General features: G+C 37.8%; 3 protein-coding genes across 4 annotated transcripts; 1 reads left to right on the top strand and 2 right to left on the bottom strand.

The window, feature by feature from the left end:
- Window positions 1–747: 747 nt before the first annotated feature.
- Window positions 748–11,228, bottom strand: stk36 (serine/threonine kinase 36 (fused homolog, Drosophila)). Its single transcript, XM_079476341.1, has 20 exons — window positions 10,699–11,228; window positions 10,456–10,596; window positions 10,064–10,141; window positions 9,525–9,655; window positions 9,099–9,348; window positions 8,872–8,965; window positions 7,677–7,843; window positions 7,211–7,377; window positions 6,687–6,828; window positions 5,772–5,891; window positions 5,516–5,692; window positions 5,141–5,232; window positions 4,434–4,497; window positions 4,204–4,314; window positions 4,013–4,087; window positions 3,810–3,927; window positions 3,589–3,715; window positions 3,323–3,497; window positions 1,816–3,225; window positions 748–1,469 (listed from the first exon to the last, which is right to left on the bottom strand). The coding sequence occupies exons 1-20, from the start codon at window positions 10,780–10,782 to the stop codon at window positions 1,350–1,352; spliced, it is 3,843 nt and encodes a 1,280-aa protein (XP_079332467.1). The 5' UTR covers window positions 10,783–11,228; the 3' UTR covers window positions 748–1,349.
- A 352-nt stretch (window positions 11,229–11,580) lies between these two features.
- On the bottom strand, window positions 11,581–16,269 carry LOC306903624 (POU class 2 homeobox associating-factor 2). 2 transcript variants are annotated; one of them, XM_079472944.1, is made up of 5 exons: window positions 16,066–16,266; window positions 14,174–14,274; window positions 13,043–13,085; window positions 12,610–12,911; window positions 11,581–12,499 (listed from the first exon to the last, which is right to left on the bottom strand). In XM_079472944.1, the coding sequence occupies exons 1-5, from the start codon at window positions 16,076–16,078 to the stop codon at window positions 12,083–12,085; spliced, it is 876 nt and encodes a 291-aa protein (XP_079329070.1). In that variant the 5' UTR covers window positions 16,079–16,266; the 3' UTR covers window positions 11,581–12,082. The 2 variants fall into 2 exon arrangements, with proteins under 2 accessions (XP_079329070.1, XP_079329071.1); XM_079472945.1 differs by lacking the exon at window positions 14,174–14,274 and having other exon boundaries at window positions 16,066–16,269.
- A 563-nt stretch (window positions 16,270–16,832) lies between these two features.
- gig2o (grass carp reovirus (GCRV)-induced gene 2o) lies at window positions 16,833–17,861 on the top strand. Its single transcript, XM_079475377.1, has 2 exons — window positions 16,833–16,871; window positions 16,976–17,861. The coding sequence occupies exon 2, from the start codon at window positions 16,978–16,980 to the stop codon at window positions 17,614–17,616; it is 639 nt and encodes a 212-aa protein (XP_079331503.1). The 5' UTR covers window positions 16,833–16,871; window positions 16,976–16,977; the 3' UTR covers window positions 17,617–17,861.
- Window positions 17,862–17,894: the final 33 nt, after the last annotated feature.

Raw genomic sequence — 17,894 nt, forward strand, 5'->3', positions numbered from 1 at the left:
ATATTTATATATCATATATCTGTTAACACTATAGCTTTATAGATTAATTTTACCGACTTTCGTGGAAAACAGAGAGAATTGATTAGATACGTCGTCTTTTTTTCTTTCGAGTTAAAAGCTTTATTTCACTTTGATTCCTTCATTTTTTGTGACTTTCGTTTTAATATTTTTGTTGTAGGCTATGTTTTTTTAACACGGTGAGCTCAGATTGTTCTGTGGTGCGGCAATTACGTTCTAGACAACATCTACCTGCTAAAAAATTGTATCCCGTCAAAATGTCAGTAGATGCCGTTTAAAAAAATGAGCACATGCCATTTTAGAGCAAATCTTAAATAAATGGTTTACTAAGATATTACATTTTTAACTTCTTCGAAAGGTATTTTACAGTTTGTAACATAAGATACAATACTTTGCTCGTACAGTATCTCGTGCCACGTCTCTCTATGCAACCAGTTTTTATACTGTTAGATCCTTCAGTATTTGTATAATTTTATTTATATTTATTGTAAATATAATTACAATGCATATGCATAAAAATTAGAAAAATGTCAACTTTAATTCTACAACACCATTTCTTCTGAAAAATGTTCGAAACCTTTGAAAACACTGCAAAATGCTTATCTGACAGATGATTAACCAGCGAAAAGTCGTTGACACAGATCAAATATCCACCCAGGTACATAGAAGGAAAGGGCGGAAACAATCAGGTGAAGGCAAATAAACGAAAATAAAAAGCAAGGCTTATTTATGAAATATTGCGTAATTATATTTATTTGGGGATTTTTGTATCGATAGAACAAAACAAAGTCAAACTAATGAAACCAATTTTCAAAATTTTCCGTACGGATCGCAGATTGAAAAAGGTCCATCCAAAATTACCAGAAATGTCCCTGTTAGTTTATATTTTGGAAACATTTTAAAATTATCCGGTCATTTATATTTTACATATTTATTATATTAAAAAACTTCAAGGTTGGACAAATATATAAAATAAGAGGCTAAACATAGGTATAATTGCGTGTCTATTGAAACAAAACAACGGTGTGAATAAAACAGGAAAGCATTTATAATAACAAACAAATCTGCAAAATGATAAAACGCTACAGAATGGGTATACATTATACGATGTTTTTGAGTTACTGTCAATTTGTCAAAATACAAATGAATTTTTTCAGAGAATTTCTTTTGATCATAGATCAAATAAATATAAACACAAGCAGCTTTCCTAGCCACAGAAGAATGCTGCAACACATTAATTGTAAATGTAAGTATCTGACTATCCATCCACATTTACTAAAAGATCTTTAGGTAAATAGATTCTCTTTCTACACACAAACTGAAGTTGAGGTCTATGTTTTTCCTTCAATGGTCCCATCCAACTTGCTGACAAGCCATTGATAATCCCTGTGAAATGCAGAGTTTTGGGATGAGTGACAAAGTTTTCTTCCTGCATCTAGAGACCTCAGAGCCTTAAGGAAGGGAAGAGCATGAAAATGACAGTAAGGACTTTTTCACCCACTTCTTCTTTCTTTCAATTTTTTTGCACGACTGTCAAAATGATGCAATATAGCAAAAACAGCTCAATGTTCATTTTGCTGCACTGTTTGCATACAGCTTATAGAGAACTGCACTCTTTGCACTCACACAACACACAGCATTTTGGGGAAAATATATAATATTTAATAATCTTGTTAGGTAGTTGTTTCGTCTGGTCCCCAGTGATATTACATAGAAATCCAATAACTGTCTTAATTTAGTTTGCCGGTCAAAAAACATCTATATAAGTTAGTCCAAACTTATTTACACTGCTCTTACCTGCAGTAGAGTGTTTTGTTGGCTAAACACACGCAGAGTGGCCACAGCTGCCCGTCGCACTGCATGATGGGAATCATCACAGGCAGTCTGGAGAAGTAAGCCTGGCGCGTCTGCGCTGAGGAGCGCTCCGTCCCCTCCGCTGATAACAGCCAGTTTACCCAAGGCCCCACAGCAGAGCTGTCGAATTACATTATCAGCATCTGATAGCAGAGACAAGAGGGGAAGGGCTGCTCCTATGGCAACCTCTTTCCATATGTCTCCCACACTGTTACCAGCTTTTCCCTTTAAAGCAGAAGAACCTTCTGGCAGCCCTCGACTGATACACTCCAATACTGGTATTCTCCTCCTTTTCTCTTGTGCTCCTTTTTTACTCTCAGTTGTATTTTTAAACCTTGAAGTATTTAAATCCGTTTTTTCAATTAGACTCAAGCAGTTTCCCACACCTTTGCATGCACTCCTACGAACAGACGGAGCAGGATCATGTAGGCAGCTCAACAGGTCCTGAAATATCTGTCGATCAAGGCTCTGGCTGGGATCAAACTTGGATTCACCTGATATTAGGTGGCCCACCAGGCTACAACATGCACTTCTGATTCCGTCATCTTGATGATGCAATGCAAGTTGGGTGACTTCCACATGAAGAGAAGCACGAGAGGGATGGGTGAGATAAGGTGCGAGTTGGGAGAGAAGGATAAGAAGTTCCACTGCACAGCCGTAAAGAAGTTTGCTTTGTAGCAGTACAGCCAACAGTGAACTTGCCGTTCTTTCTTCTGCCTCTGGGGAGGGTATTTGTCGTGCCATGAGGACTTTGGGGTGATCTGCATTTCTCCTACTATATTCATTGCTTCTCCTCAGCTCCGCCAGACTGTCTATAAGCCAGCTGAGGTTACTTCCTTGCTGAGATGAGAGATCTTGGAGATGAGCTGTAGAATGGTCATGAAGCTCTAAACTGTCCATAAGCACCTCTATGCAACCACTCCGCTGCTCTAATCTATCCCTAAAAAGTTCAATGCTCGGGTTTTGATATCTCTTGGTTTTTGGTTGTACTACCATCTCCCTTAACTCCTCGGTTTCACTTTCGGACAACTGACATTGAGTCTCTGGCAAATCCTTTTTTGTTTTAGGTATACCTTTAAGTTGCTCTATCCTCTTTCTAGACTTAGCTTTGATCTGATCTATCTTGGTTTTCTTTGCATTACCGTTGCAACTGATTTGCTCCACACCATTTCCAGAGTGGTTAAGAGTGTGTTCTGTTCCATTGTCAGAGTTTTCTGTGTTGTTAGGGAGGAAGGCAAAGGGCTGGGCTGCGCTGATAAGACATGGAGCAGTGTGCTGTGGGTCAGATAGTAGCAGGCGATTCAAAAGACACAGAGGAAGCTCCACAAGGGCCACAGGAAGAGTTTGAATCATCTGACCAATGACACAACACAGCCATGAAAAATGCAAAAATGACATTTAACATAAGCAATTAAAACTTGACTGCTACAAGAATTATTTTAAATCACACCTTCATCAATCCAGGAACAATATGTGACCTACGATACGACTGCACAACAGACACATGTTTTTCAAGGGGCAACCTCAGAGAGAAGGGGATGCAGAGGAGATGACAGCTCATCACTGACAGGCTGTTTATGTCTGAGTCACCCCAAAAGCACCCACTCTCAAGCATCGCGGTGCTGCTGAAGGTAAAAATTAGATGTGCACTGTGAAACATATTTTATTGCTCATTACCATGGTATGATTTGAGATAATGTTTGAGGTCCAGCTTACCAATTGGTAGTAAGAAGGTGGCTGAGGGCAGAGGAGCAGTTTGTAGAAACATTTGAGATTACATCCACACAGTTGTATGGATCACTTGAGAAAACCAATAAAGCAAGAGAGAGGAACACGTACAGACCTGCCGGGTAAAGACAGACCGCCGTCTGTGATCAAATTACTGGACTATTACAGCTGCAATGTTTTAAGTTAATGTTTTCAATGAGGTTCAGTACCATTAGCAGAGAAGTTGGCTCCCTGAAATGTTGTGTTCTCCAGTGCGGCGTTCACTTTAGTCCACAGGCACGGCCAAAGCTCCCAGCTCTGGAAGTCACACAATGAGCTGCTTTCACACTTTTATCAGTGGGAGGAAAAAAAGTGTGGATTAGATGGCACGTTCACCCACGGATTTGAGGACAATTAATGTGAGTGGAATTACCTCGGATAGTCTGTAGAGAATCAGTGACAGAAGGCCATCACATATGCCCCAGCCTGCAGGTAAAGGGTTGTGAATCTATGTGAAAGAGAGGGAGAGAAGAGTGTTTGGTGCGTTACTTCACTGGATTTCATCACATTAATTACTTCAAACAGAGTTAAGCATTATTCACAGTATAAATAATGGAATTGTACCTCTGCTGTGTCTGTCAAAATATTCTGCAGAAAGGCTGCAAGCCTTTCCGTGCTGACATTCACAGATATACCGCGGCGAGAGAACAAGGTTAAGACTGCTGTTGCCAAAAGCTGTAGGAGAGACCACAAAATCTCCTGTAATCCAAATGAAACCAGACATCCCACCATCGTTGGGCTTGATTTTACCAGTTTAAAAGTGTTTTTGACAAAAACTAGAGAGAAAATCTTACCGCTGTACGTTTTGGGTCTCGACAGAGAAATACTGATATAAATAGCTGACAGAGATCCTCAGACCTGACGAGAGAAAATATTTTTCATAAAATACCACTCAGATTCAAATTTCATTAAAGCCTAGCAGCAGTTTGAATAACAACAGCCAAACAAAGTATTCTGCGATTATCACAAAATATTCTTTAATTTTATAAAAGAAACAGCAGATTTACTTAAAGGATTAGTTCATCCCCAAAAAACTGGTATCATTTATTCAACAACAATCCAGATTCCAAACCCAATTTTTGAAGTAACATCCCCCCACGTTTCCCACACAACGAATGTGATAGGGGACTGAATGACAAAATACACCATAATAGCATCATCAAAACTAAATCATTTTAAGTCATTCAACAGCTTCACATTCAGTGATAGTGTTAAATGTTGTGACCAGATCACTGACAGTGACAGTGAGTGGAATTTAAGGACTAGAACAATTTGTGAATGAATCATTCACAGTTTATGTACCGTATCAACCAATTCATTGAGAAGATTTGACTGAGTCATTTATTCATGAATGAATCAATCTTATTTTACTCATGCATGCAGAGGGGGAAAGATCAATGTTAATGAAAAACATTTTAGTGTAGAAAGCCTATAATTTATGTTACAATTTATTTATGTTAGCCTGAATATGTTACAATAAAATAAATTAATAAGATGGTACCTCCTCCCCTTTATCTCCCAGTTTGGGCTCTTTTCCAGATACATTATGAGCACACTCATCAGATCTCCCAATAGGATTTCACCCTGCAACTCCTTTAAATAACAAACAAACACTCCAAATTACAGCCAGTTAATTTTTTTATTTTCAGATTTTTTACCGTTGAGAGCAATGACCTCAGCCATCGGTGTACAAAAAAATAAAGAAGATTTCAGAAAAATACACAGAAACATATTTTTCTGTTTCCTTTACTGTAATCCGAATAGCTTAGTCATTATCCACTACAAATCAGATGGCATTTAAAATGTTATTTGTTTAATGCATTTATTTCTTTGCATTTTTTAAGTAACACTAGAGCTCTATGTGTATTTTTCAAACCTGCATTAGATCAGGAATGTTCAGTGTGTCCTCGATCAGGCTGAACAGTAGATGAGGAAGCTCCAATTTATTGCCCACTTTGTCAACATCTCCAGGCTGAGCGCTCTGAATAATGTTCCTGAGGACTTTTAGTGGCTGTAGAATTGAAGAGGGCTCTTCACCCTTTTCGACCAACAACTGGACAGAGAAGTGAGTATACATTCAGATACCCAAATGAAACAGCTAAACTTGTGACATTTTAACCTATGAAACCTACCTGTTTATTGGCTAAGATAAGTTTGGTCTTTAACCTCTGAAGGATGGCTGGATTAACAGAGGCCTGACCAGCACATTCAGCCAATTGCTGCCATTCATAATCACTGTCAACATCTTGTTCCTTAATGATCGACAGAGTTATATTAAAATGGGACATCAGTAGTGCGTAACAGATGTGGTGGTTAAACCCAAAATATGTATACACACACACTCAAACAAACCTATGTATATTGAATTTAATTTTTTTGCAAGGATAGCCCCTTGAGATGTAACATCTCATTTTCAAGGGGGTCCTAAGAACATGAGCAAAATATAGTATATACAGATGTGCTCAAATTTGTTGGTACCCTTACAGCTTCATTCCTTCTGAAGAATGATGAAATTAAAAGCTTTTGTCAAATGTATCCTACAGTGAAACATGGAGAAGGCTTTGTTATGTTTTGGGGCTGCTTTGCTGCATCTGGCACAGGGTGCCTTGAATCTCAAGACTATCGAAGCATTCGGGAGTGAAACGTATTGCCCAGTGTCCACTGAGACAGGTGCAGAAGTCTCATTGAGAGCTACAGAAAATGTTTGCTTGCAGTGATTGCATCTAAAGGTTGTGCAACAAAATATAAGGTTAGGGGTCCCATCATTTTTGTCCATGACAATATGTTGAATAAAAAATCAAAAGCAAAGTCTGATTTCTACTAAATATGGAATAAATAATGGTGGATGCCAATTACTTTAGTCAGTTTCAAGTTATTTCAGAGAAAATTTAGCATTCTTAGTTTTTTGTGAAGGGGTACCAATAAATTATATAATAATTATATGTATAAAGTTAAATACCTCCCCAACTAGGCCCATGAAATTAAATATACACATTTTTTAAATTAATATAACCACAGCCAAGACTTTTATCTCTAAAGGGACAAACCTCACTGTCCATCCTGACAGAAGCCAGACTGGTCCGTGCATGCCCAGATCGCTTCGTAACCTGCCTGGGTCCCACTTCTACTGAAGGGAACTCCCTTTCATAGTCTTTACTAATCTGACCTTTATGTGGAGCCGAGCACACCCTAAAAACAGAAAGGGGAAATGAGGGAGCAGGCAAAGAATAATTTTATAGATGTTTTACAGATTATCATATACTATAAATATTTAAGTTGTCTAAATGTTCAGGTTATATGTGACTTGTTCAAATGGATTTTCTTAGGAATTATGTTTGTAATTCAAAGCATTTTTTACAAGCATTTTTATTAGGTCTAAATCAATTGCACAGCAATATACATATTTATGCTTGGCATTAAAAGGTCTTAAACTATTTGAGACCTCTATAATTTATCAATTTTATGCTGGTAAGAAACTATTTTCCTTACTGTATTCTTGATATGCCCTTGATTAAATTTATACAGCCTCGGTCTAAATTTTCCAAATTCAAATTTTACATGAAAATACTACCTGGTAACACTGTTGTCATTTGCTTGATGCTGATTGGTTGCTGGCTGAGATGAATTTTGATACACTGAAAAGGTGCTGCCCAATGAGTGGGCAGTGGTGGGGGCTCCTCCAGCAGAAGCTGTCTTACAGCGAGGCTGGCTGGTGCGGGCAGCTTTCCCAGCTATCTCCTAGTAAAACAAAACACATCTTTAGACTTCCATTTACACAAATGGACACTTTGAAAGCTATTTTGGGGTAATGAACAAATCCATTCACATTACATAACATTGTACATTTTCACAAATATTATAACTTCAACAACATAAGCATTATTGAGATTTACATAAACAGTTTATCTCACTAAAAGTGTCATAAATTAGAAAGACATGCAGAAAATCTTATCCATAACCTCTGAACACAGGAAGCCATGAAAAACAAACTTCTTTGTTTATAGCAGCTGTTGTTGACAGATGTAGTATGAGTTTACCAGTCTGTTTTTCCTCTCTTTTTCTCTGAGCTCTCGAGCTTTGCGCAGTAGTTTGCCCTCTCCGCTACGTGCCGTCGTCTTCTCTGCAGCCTGCTGGTGCTTCAAGGCCTGCACATCCGGGCTTGGTGTTACTGTCAGGGGGTTGCTCGAACCCTCATCTGACACAACTGTCAAAGCAAACAGCCCCATATTAGAGAAATCACAGACTGATCACATAGAAATTCATTAGTATTTTATCAGGTGACTAATTTGTAAGACGTTCAAAATGTACTTATAAATAACTGTTTCTGACGCAAAATATATTGAACTTAAGAGTATGAATGAGATCAAATTCATACGAATTAGCCACTAATAAAGTAGTTACGAATTGCTGTGAAATTCTGTTGAAAATCCTTACTGCAGCAAGAAAAGAAATCATTTCATTCTATTTTCCCAAGTTTTACTAATTTGTCTTGATTGGTTGTCAAGCTCAGTCATTAAACTGTATAGCCTACTCATATTATTGCAAGAACTAAAGAAATGATCAAACAATTACTGAGTAAAAGCTTTAGTTTAATATATATTATAACCGTTCTGGTTTTGTTTTAATTATTTATTCGTCTTTTAAATGTATTTATGTTTATTGCTAGCCAATCACAAAACTATGTAAATCCGGATTTTGGCAATCGGTTTGCAAAAATCACAAACCTCAAAATAAAAAGCCCATGAAATAAAATGCAGTCAAAACTGACAATAGACCTCCTCGGATGATGTAAACAGCGCTGGTCCAGAAGAACTTCCTTAACTTATTTAACACTCTAAAAAACATTAGATCAAAATACAACCAACTGAATATTTGTAATCATTTAATGTTATACAAATATCTTTAAGATTATTTATATATGCAAGGTTAAAAAAATACTAATAAAAAATAAACAAAAATTGAAACCAGAAGCGCTTCTGGACCAGAGTTCTTGCAAAGTGGTCTATATATAGTGGTCAATATACATTATATACCATTACCATTATTTTCTAAAATAAGTTTGTTTTTCTAAGTATCTCCTTCACCCTTTGTTGATTAAGAATTTTTTTTTACTTATATTGTACTCTACTTTTCCAAAAGTACTCAATATGTTCAAAAACATTTAAATTAGTAAAAATTACAATTCACAAATAGATATTTGCACAAAATGATAAAGTGCTAAGTAGTAATAACTTAAAACTCCATCTGCAACAAAAGGATGATGAAGCAGGTCAGGCCATGAGAGTCTCTTCTGGGGATCTTTCGTCAACAATCCCTTTAGAAAACTCTACAAAAAACACACACAAAGAAGAAAACATTAAATGGAAATATAGCCTTCCTCTAAAAACATCAATCAATGAGTTCAATAATTTCACAAATTGAATGTCTTCATGCAGGAAGTACAGTATATTACACAGTACCATACAGTCTTTGCTCATGTTCTCTGGCCATTTTACGGGGTCTTTCACAATAAGCTGCACCAGCTGAAAGATGGAGTTGGTGTAGAACGGAGGCGCCCCCGTGTGGAGCTCATAGAGTATGCAGCCCAGAGACCAAAGGTCAGCTGAGTGGTCATAAGGTTTCTCTTCCACCAGCTCTGGGGACATGTAGAGAGGAGTCCCCTTAATGGAGGTCAACACCAGGGTGGACACACTCATGGCACGAGCAAATCTGAGAAGAAAGACCACGATTCAAGATCCTTAAATTATCTATATCCTGTATGTCTTTTATTCCTAAGGGTCGAGAATTAAGCCTTAATGAACTGCTGCAACTAAATTCAATCCCAGAATTAATAAAAACAACAAAGAAAGTTACTTAAGTAGTTTGAAGCTATTGGTAATTCTTACCCAAAGTCACAGAGCTTTACTATTCCTCCTTTTCCCAGCAGGATGTTTTGTGGTTTCATGTCACGATGCAATATGCGATGCGAGTGTAGATAGTACAGGGCAGAGACAAGCTGGCAGGCTATTTCACGCACCTACACAAAACAACCCCATTATGTATGATGGAAAGTAATACAGTGCATATAAGACAGTTAAACATTCAAGTTAGACATCTGATCTTCAAGTGTGCTACCTGTTTGAGCAACATTTTGAGCACATACATTTAATTATGTTTATTTTCCAATTTAAACTTTTTACGCATTAGTATATTCTTATTGTTATTATTAAATACAACCCAGGTTTAAACTTAATGGTATTTCAACAATACAGAATGATATCAAATGCTACAACAGCAGATATTTTTCTAAACCCTAAAATTGACCCCTAAATGGATCTAACCAATACATGTATAATCTCGGAATGTATATAAATACACGGCATGTTATTTCTCTACATTTTTGTTACTGGTTAACCCTGACAGTCTCACTGCCTGTCTGATGTACCTGACCCTCAGGTAAACTCCCATCATCTTCCAGGATCTGAAACAGCTCACCCTCTGCATACTCTGTCACCACCACTACCTGTCAGAGGAAACATGCTCTAGTTATTCCAGTGACACACATTCACTCCGGTTTTCTAAGCTGTTCCCACCGTGTACTTTTTCGGTTACATATTTAATGCCATGATCAAAGTCACAACTGGTTCTGTCCCAAAGCCAACAATCTAACGTCTCAACACATATAATATCTTGCCAACAAGTATTATGCCCTAGAAAATTTGAATGCGAAAATTGTTATCACTGGAAGCTATATTTTATTGTAAAAAGCTGTTATACTGGAAGCACCGGGTTAAAGCAGCGGTGGAAAATGTAACTTGACTTGTCGTGACAGCGTACCTCTCTCTCTGTCTCAAAGCTGTCTAAAAGCAATACTATGTTGGCATGTTTAAGCCCCCTCATGATGTCAATCTCTCGTTTTAAACTGCGCAGATCCTTCTCTGAGCGGCCAACTTTGGGAATGAACTTCAGCGCCACGACCTAAAAAAAAGAGTCTACGTTACTCGGGCAGAGAGGTAATAACGTTTTCTATTAAATTACATGCCCGCCTACGGGGACTGGAAGAGAGGGAGCAGTTCTCACCTGGCCGCTATACCTCCTGCGGCCTTTAAAAACTCGCCCGAAGGATCCTTCTCCGATAACCTCCAAAATATGATACTGATCCATTATAAACAGTGCAACAATTGCCCGTTGACGATTGAGGTGAGTTCATAAAATGAAGACCCGGTTAACGTTGAGCCTATTACGCACTGTTTTATTAACGCAGTTTTCCCCTCGTGTCTCGTTTGTTCGCGATTACACCGGGGAACAGGTCATAACTGAACATATCAGACTAGACAGAATGGACAAACTAGGCTAGCGGTTTGACTAAGTTTTAAGATGAACTGTAACTTATCATTTGATCCATACGACAACAGAAACAACAGTGCCTTTCTTTTCACCATTTCGTACTCCCGTGTCTAAACTGGATTATAACACTTGTACAAGTAACAGTTATCTGTGAGAAAATGCTCTCCATGATCACACATCAAACGTTTATAAACTTCAGAAACTTTGACGCTCTGCGCAGAACAGGAATACAAAACACAACGCGCCTAGCAACGTCGCGGCTCAGTAAAAGAAGCCCGTAGAAAAAGACTGCGAATTAAAAAACGATTTTCGATTTGATGTATTTTTAATATACGTTCATCCTGTATTTATCACTTGTATTCTTTTATTGTTCGATAGACCTGTGACATACCGGGGACAAATGTCCATGGTGAGAGAAATTAGAACAGGCGATGTGTTAAGGTCCTCATATAGCCATGTCGCTAAGGGGGCCTTAGCTCAACAACGCAGTGGCGTCCTAGCAACCTGACTCACAAAAAGAGCTCAGAATACATTATTAACGTAAACTGAACAGCAAGTCTACACAATGAAGATTTTGTTTCTGTTCTATAAACACGACACACTTTAAATGTTATTCAAGTCAAACATTTTATTTTATTTAAAATGTGGTATTCCTGACAACAGACTACATTCTAATATACGCGTTGTTTAGAAAAAGTTACTTGCTAGCCATCATTTCCATTTCCCATCCTCTCAAAAGTGTTCTTTGGTATTGCTTTAAGGATTGGTGTTACAATTGATCAAAAACGAAAGACAAAAAAATAAATGCATTCTTTCCAATTCATTCCAAATTGGATATGTAAATATGCATAAGTAAAGCACGAACTGAACTATCTGCACATATCTTTGTTTTATCTACATGCCATATAAAGAGTTTTAAAAAATTGGTTGGTAACTTCAATATTTCCTAAGGAGGTCATCTATACCATGAGAAATAAACATATTCTCACACAACAACACACATGCACCACTTTATATTCATGGCTATCATCTCCTTATTGTCTCCAAAGAGGCTGCATAATCACAATTGAACAGTCCACAGTCCATGTAAATGCTATTGTTTTGACACTTCGGCATCTCAAAAAGCCCTCCTAGTCTCATATGACAACCAGGTGCCGGTTCCATCATCTTTAGCCCAGGATGTTGTGTCACTGAGAGACACTTCTCCACGGCTAGCCTCCTCTGAGGTGACAGATGTCATCTTCACCACAGCCAGATCTCCAGGTGTTGTCATGTAAGGCGGGCAGGAGTAGCTGGAGGCAGAGGCGTAGGAAGCTGCTGAGTAGGGGACATCTTCCAGAGGCTGAAGAGTGTAAGGTTGAGAGCTGGATGGGATGGAGCTCCCGCTGCGGCCTGATGATAGACGGTACGGCGAGGAACCGCCTGAGTCAGGCCCTCCCAGAGACGGTGAGTCTGGCACTGGGGTTGGGCCCTCAGGACAAATGACTTCTGGTTGACTGACTGGGTCCTCAGATGGCTGATCCCAGGGGTCTCTCTGTAACATATAAAGGGGAAATGATCAGAAATAATGTAACAAACTGTCATGCTAGTTCTAAATATCTCTTATTTTATTAAAAATGTAATATAATTTAGTTGCCGGAATACCAAGAGTAGGTGTGACGAGGCCTCTCCAGTTAGAGGTGGCATTAATGTTGGTAGTGTAGATGGAAACAGTGACCCTCCACTAGTGGTATATGAAGTTGGCCCTCTGTAATCTCCATAAGAGTCAGGGTTGTAGTAGCTGTCAATAAAAGAGGGGTAACTGGAGGGGTGGTCATACGTAAAAGCCTTGCTTCCCAGCGCTGAAGAATAAGTATCCGGAGAGTACTGCTTCATGGGATGACAGAGCTCTGAGTCTGGGAGGAAGGGTCGTCTCATACTGTAGTAACCAGGAAGCACATGAGATCCTGCAAATAGGAAACAGGAAATTAATTTACTGTGGCTCCATGAGAGCAGGTGAATTAACACTCTAAGCGGTTACATCTTTCAGGTCTGTTAAGAACCTAAATTTGATCAAGACACGCAAAGATGGACTCACCAGGCATTGGCACAAAAGCTGTCTGGGATGAACTGGCACTTGTCTGAAAACCAAACAGTCATTGTTATTGCCCCATCTCAGTGTGTCTATGTATTTAAGTGTGTGTGTTCTCATAAATCATTTGAGAATATGTGATGACACACACAATGGATGAATCCCCACATGCGATGTAAAGGTGAAACACAGAAACCCTGGTGGGCTCCTTTGTGTTTTTCCTGACTTCAAGTCAGGACCGAATATAGAAAGACAGGAAGGCTTAGGTTCTAGTGCTTGTTCTGTTGAAAGCCAGGCAAATCATGTGGGAAGATATTTGAATATGATTTGCCAGTGTCACAGCAGTGCTCCCCCTTGCACCTTGTGTACAATTCCCTCCGGTGGAGTGTGTATTCTTCTCATGAGATTTTGCCATAAGGATCTAAAGAAATCATTGGGTGACTGGGAACATATCCCAGCTGAGTCTCTGAAAAATGCAGCGGAATCAAATTAATTTGTTTTGTAGATATCAGTCTTCGTTTTATACTTCATTATATAAAGAAGCACATTTGCGATGGTATTTGTCACAGATTGTTTGAAAAATGGTCTTGCAATTTAAAGTTTGTATTTCTTGCACATTGATTCAAGCACATTTCAAAACTTGAAATATATAATTATCTTTTTTACTTGGCCATTGTTAAGATATGTTGAGGCCAACCACCCCTCTTAAGAATTTGCATGAACGGACTGGTCCAATAGTTTTAGTAAGGGTACAAAACAAAACAAAAGCAGACAGCAGCTCGCAGCAGGAGTTCACCCGAGCACAAGGACCGTCTGTTTTGTTGTGTTAGGTAGCAAATCCCTTAGTGATGACCTCGGTTTAGGCTTGGGTTTAACCGTCTACTGGTAACAATGCCTGTCTGTCTTCTTTCAGGAAGACAGATCTGATTTTAGCAGGTGTGGCTGATACTTATCAGTTCAAAGTAACAAGGGACATTTCAAGCATGGATGCTGGATAGCTTTCAGCTACGTCTAATGCTAAACATTCTGTACAGAATAATGTTTTGTGCATTGTGTGAATACGTTGTTTTAGTTGCAATATTGAGAAAACACCAAAATATAGGCATGGGATGATCAAGTACATGAACAATTACTTACACTGTATCTGGGTGCATTTGTTTGCCTTAATCGCTTTTCTGCTAGAAGGTCTTTGACAGTATGCTTGACTCTTACACCTTGGTATACTCTCTTGGAATACTCTGGGGGAAGAAAATAACTATTTCATGTATTTTTAAGACATGTCTTTCTCTGAAAAACGCTATCTGCTAGACAGATTAATCTGACTCGTTGATCAAACAATTTAAATTCATATCAGAATTTGCTATTACAATATAGTTTAAAGAACAGTTGTTTTGAGCTATACAAAAAAGGTATCATTGTCTGTTATACTGAAGCAAACACCTACTAAACAAAGAAAACAGAATTTAAGAAAAAAATATATATATATTAATTGAAACATTGTAATTATAGCAAGGCAAATATTTCATTAACCCACTGATTCTGCCCCTTTTTCTTTGAGAAATCTGCCAAAAACAATACAGTTGTACAACATAGCAAATCTAGCATGATATGATGCATATTCTTTTTATTAAAAAAAAAGAAAATCATAGGGTTGTCTATAATAATTCCCTCCTGTCAATGTTGTAGTTTGTTTATGCAATCAAATCATGCAATTAAGATGTAATATGTTTTAATCAACATTGCAATCTTTATGAATAAAAAAAACTAATTTTGGCATTGCCATGCAAAAATTGGTGATTCATGGCCTTCTATTGCTGACAAAAAATAGTGTGACTACTCCCAAGACACTGCAAGTGCTGTTGAATTTCTCTTGGTGACTATTCTAGAAACCATCTTAATAGCACCACTCTAACCTTGATGATGTGCTAGCAACATCAAGGTCATTAGCTCGATCCCAGGGATTTCACATACTCCGATACAAAATGTATATAATGCAATGCAAGAGTGCCAAATGCGTAAATGTAAATGTAGTCAGTCAAAGTCCTCAGTTAAGTTAAAAAATAGAAACAGATGGGAAAGGAACAAATGGAGTAGAATGGAGTCTTTCTACTGAAAATCTCAATTTACTGAATTCTCAGTGCGGGATGTCTATTTGTGGTAAACTTCAGGCAGAAAAATCATTGCAAAATGCTCAGAGATCAACAAACAATACCATACCATCAGTGACAATTACAGATGCATTTAAATTCAGATCCAGAAAGCTGTTTTTGTTGTTAGTGAGTGGACATATCTTCACTTATACAGTATTCTAATAAGGCCAATATGTTTCAATGCCAGACTTATAACGTCTGACTGTGGTCTAGGATATGCACGCACAGTAATTTAGCATAATGTCATAATCCACCTCTGTTAACAGTCATAAATGGCAAAGCCCTAGGCACTTTAAAACATTAAAAGAAAGAGGCTTAAAATGTTAGCTTTTTTCTATGGTTGATATTAGAGTTACTGGAGTACAGATTTGAGCATTGATGAGACCTCTATTAAATGTGCATGTTTGTAGCCAACATTTATAAAACATCATACACATTCTTAAAAAGAGAATAGAAGCAAATATCAAAACAAATTAAAAAGTTCACTTTTCAGATGCATATAAAATCCACATTTCGAAAAAGCTTTATACCATTTCATGTTTGCATTTGAGGCTTTATGTAAATGCATTAGAAAAGTATTATTTAAATAATTATTTAAAAAACGTGTTTCTTTTAAAATTTTGAATGTTTCAATTTTTTTATTATTAAAGATAAAAACATTTCGCCTACTTTGAAGCAAAGAGATTCCTTTTCAGTATTGCTATATTTAAGCTGAACAAAAAAGTAGCCTATTCAAGAGCAAACAAATAGGCTTTGTGGTACTGTACAAAACTAACACACCAACCGCGTAAGAACATATACATCAAACTTTTATGTAATGTAAAATCCTTAGTTTTACTTATTTAACATGAACAAATCCCAATTTAAATAAATTCTCACCTGTCTCCATCATAATTTTGACCGACTGCTGCAAAGTTTCTAAGATGTTCAGTTAAGTTTTCTAGTCCAGCAAAACGCATGTACCATGTTCATTATATCAAAAGAAGAAAGTTGATTAAAAACCTAGGTAGACATAGGTATATGGTCAATCTCACGCACCTATATTCATACCTTCCACATCGTTTCGCTTGTGAAGGCTTCATCATTTGGTTAAATGCAAATGGCTTGGAGACGTTTCTCAATGATTTGCATCGACTGTAGATCAGAGTATACTATTAAGGCAACACTGTTGAAAATGGAGAATGGCACAGCCAAATTAAATGCTTATAGTATGATTTGAAGGAAACTTAGGAAGAAAAAAAGAGGAAGATGTCATTTATTTTGTAGTTAAACACAGCATTGAAGAATAATTTAATAAATCCCTGGCTCCAAAGATGCTCTATGGATCAACTGACAAGAAGTTCAAAGTAATTTCATCACCATTGCACCTGCCCGGCATGTTCAGTGATGTTCTGGATCTTACACTGCCACTGGTCTAAAGCAAAACAGTGCATAAAGAACAAAATGTAAATTTCATAACAATCAATAATAAAATGTAATACAATATGTGCATTGCTTTAAATAACAATAAGCAGAATTGAAATTATTCACATTTGTGGTATTTTATACATATCATTTGTGCGAAAATATACGATAGGGTTTTTAACCGACTTGAATCCCTCGACTAGAAGACAAAAGATAAGTTTTGTAACCTCCAGTAGGCTAAAACGAAAACGAAAGTTAAGGTGGCGTCAAACTCTAGGAAGGTACGTACATTTGTATCTTAAACATTTGAATGACGTTTCAACTTTACAAAGGCATTTTACGAAGTTAAATGGTTTAACGTATTGTTTAATGTATGTCTATTTAGAAATGAGTGGAACTGTGTTTTTCTCTGGCTGGAAGGCAGTTAAAGACCGCAGCAAAACTCTGACCGCGGACCAGGAGCCGACTACAGGTCGTGTTTACACAATGTATCACGGCACACACCTCAAAAACGCCGAAACCATAATAAAAAACGGGTTTGTACCATCGAAAGATGGACTGCTCGGCCCCGGAATGTATATCAGTCGTAACATTGATAAAGCCAAATGTTACCCGCCCAACACTGAAAAGAACGAAAAAGTGGTTTTCAAGTTGAAAGTGCGGGTTGGAAAAGTTAAGAAAATTGACTGTGACCATCACCCCATGCAGAAATCGTGGCACCAAAACGGTTACGATTGCGCTTGGGTCCCGCCACACAGCAAGATATCCAGCATTAAGTCTGGTCGCGAGGAGGATTGCGTGTGGGACCCCTCTCGCGTTACGTTGATTGGCGTGGCTTGTTGCGTGGATGATACTAAACGCAAGAAGCTCAGACGGCTGATCCGCAGTCAGGGGAAGGGGAAGGATTCAGATTGCGACCTTTGCCACCAAGACTTGCTTGTCGAACCCCATGATATTCAGCCATGTTGGGACTGTGGGGATAGAATATGTCCTTTTCAGGACAAACACGTTTGCACACGATTGTAATAATAAAGATAGACGATTCTGTATTATAAATGCCATTTAAAGGCTATATATGTTACAAAAAGTCTGCCAGTCTTTCAGTTCTTCAGAAGTCTTCAGTTCCACCCATAAGGATATTCTTTTCTCGATTTTTCCTGTGTATTGAAATGCATGTTTCTACGTTATTTCAATCATACGCTCCTGTTAGATTTTGCATTAAATTGTTTTGTGTGATCGATTATGACAGAAGATAATAAACGAATGTATTGCGTCTCAGATGTTGAACTTCACAGTTGGTGCGG

Source organism: Barbatula barbatula, assembly GCF_947034865.1.
Source record: "Barbatula barbatula genome assembly, chromosome: 2".
Classification (NCBI taxonomy): Eukaryota; Metazoa; Chordata; class Actinopteri; order Cypriniformes; family Nemacheilidae; genus Barbatula; species Barbatula barbatula.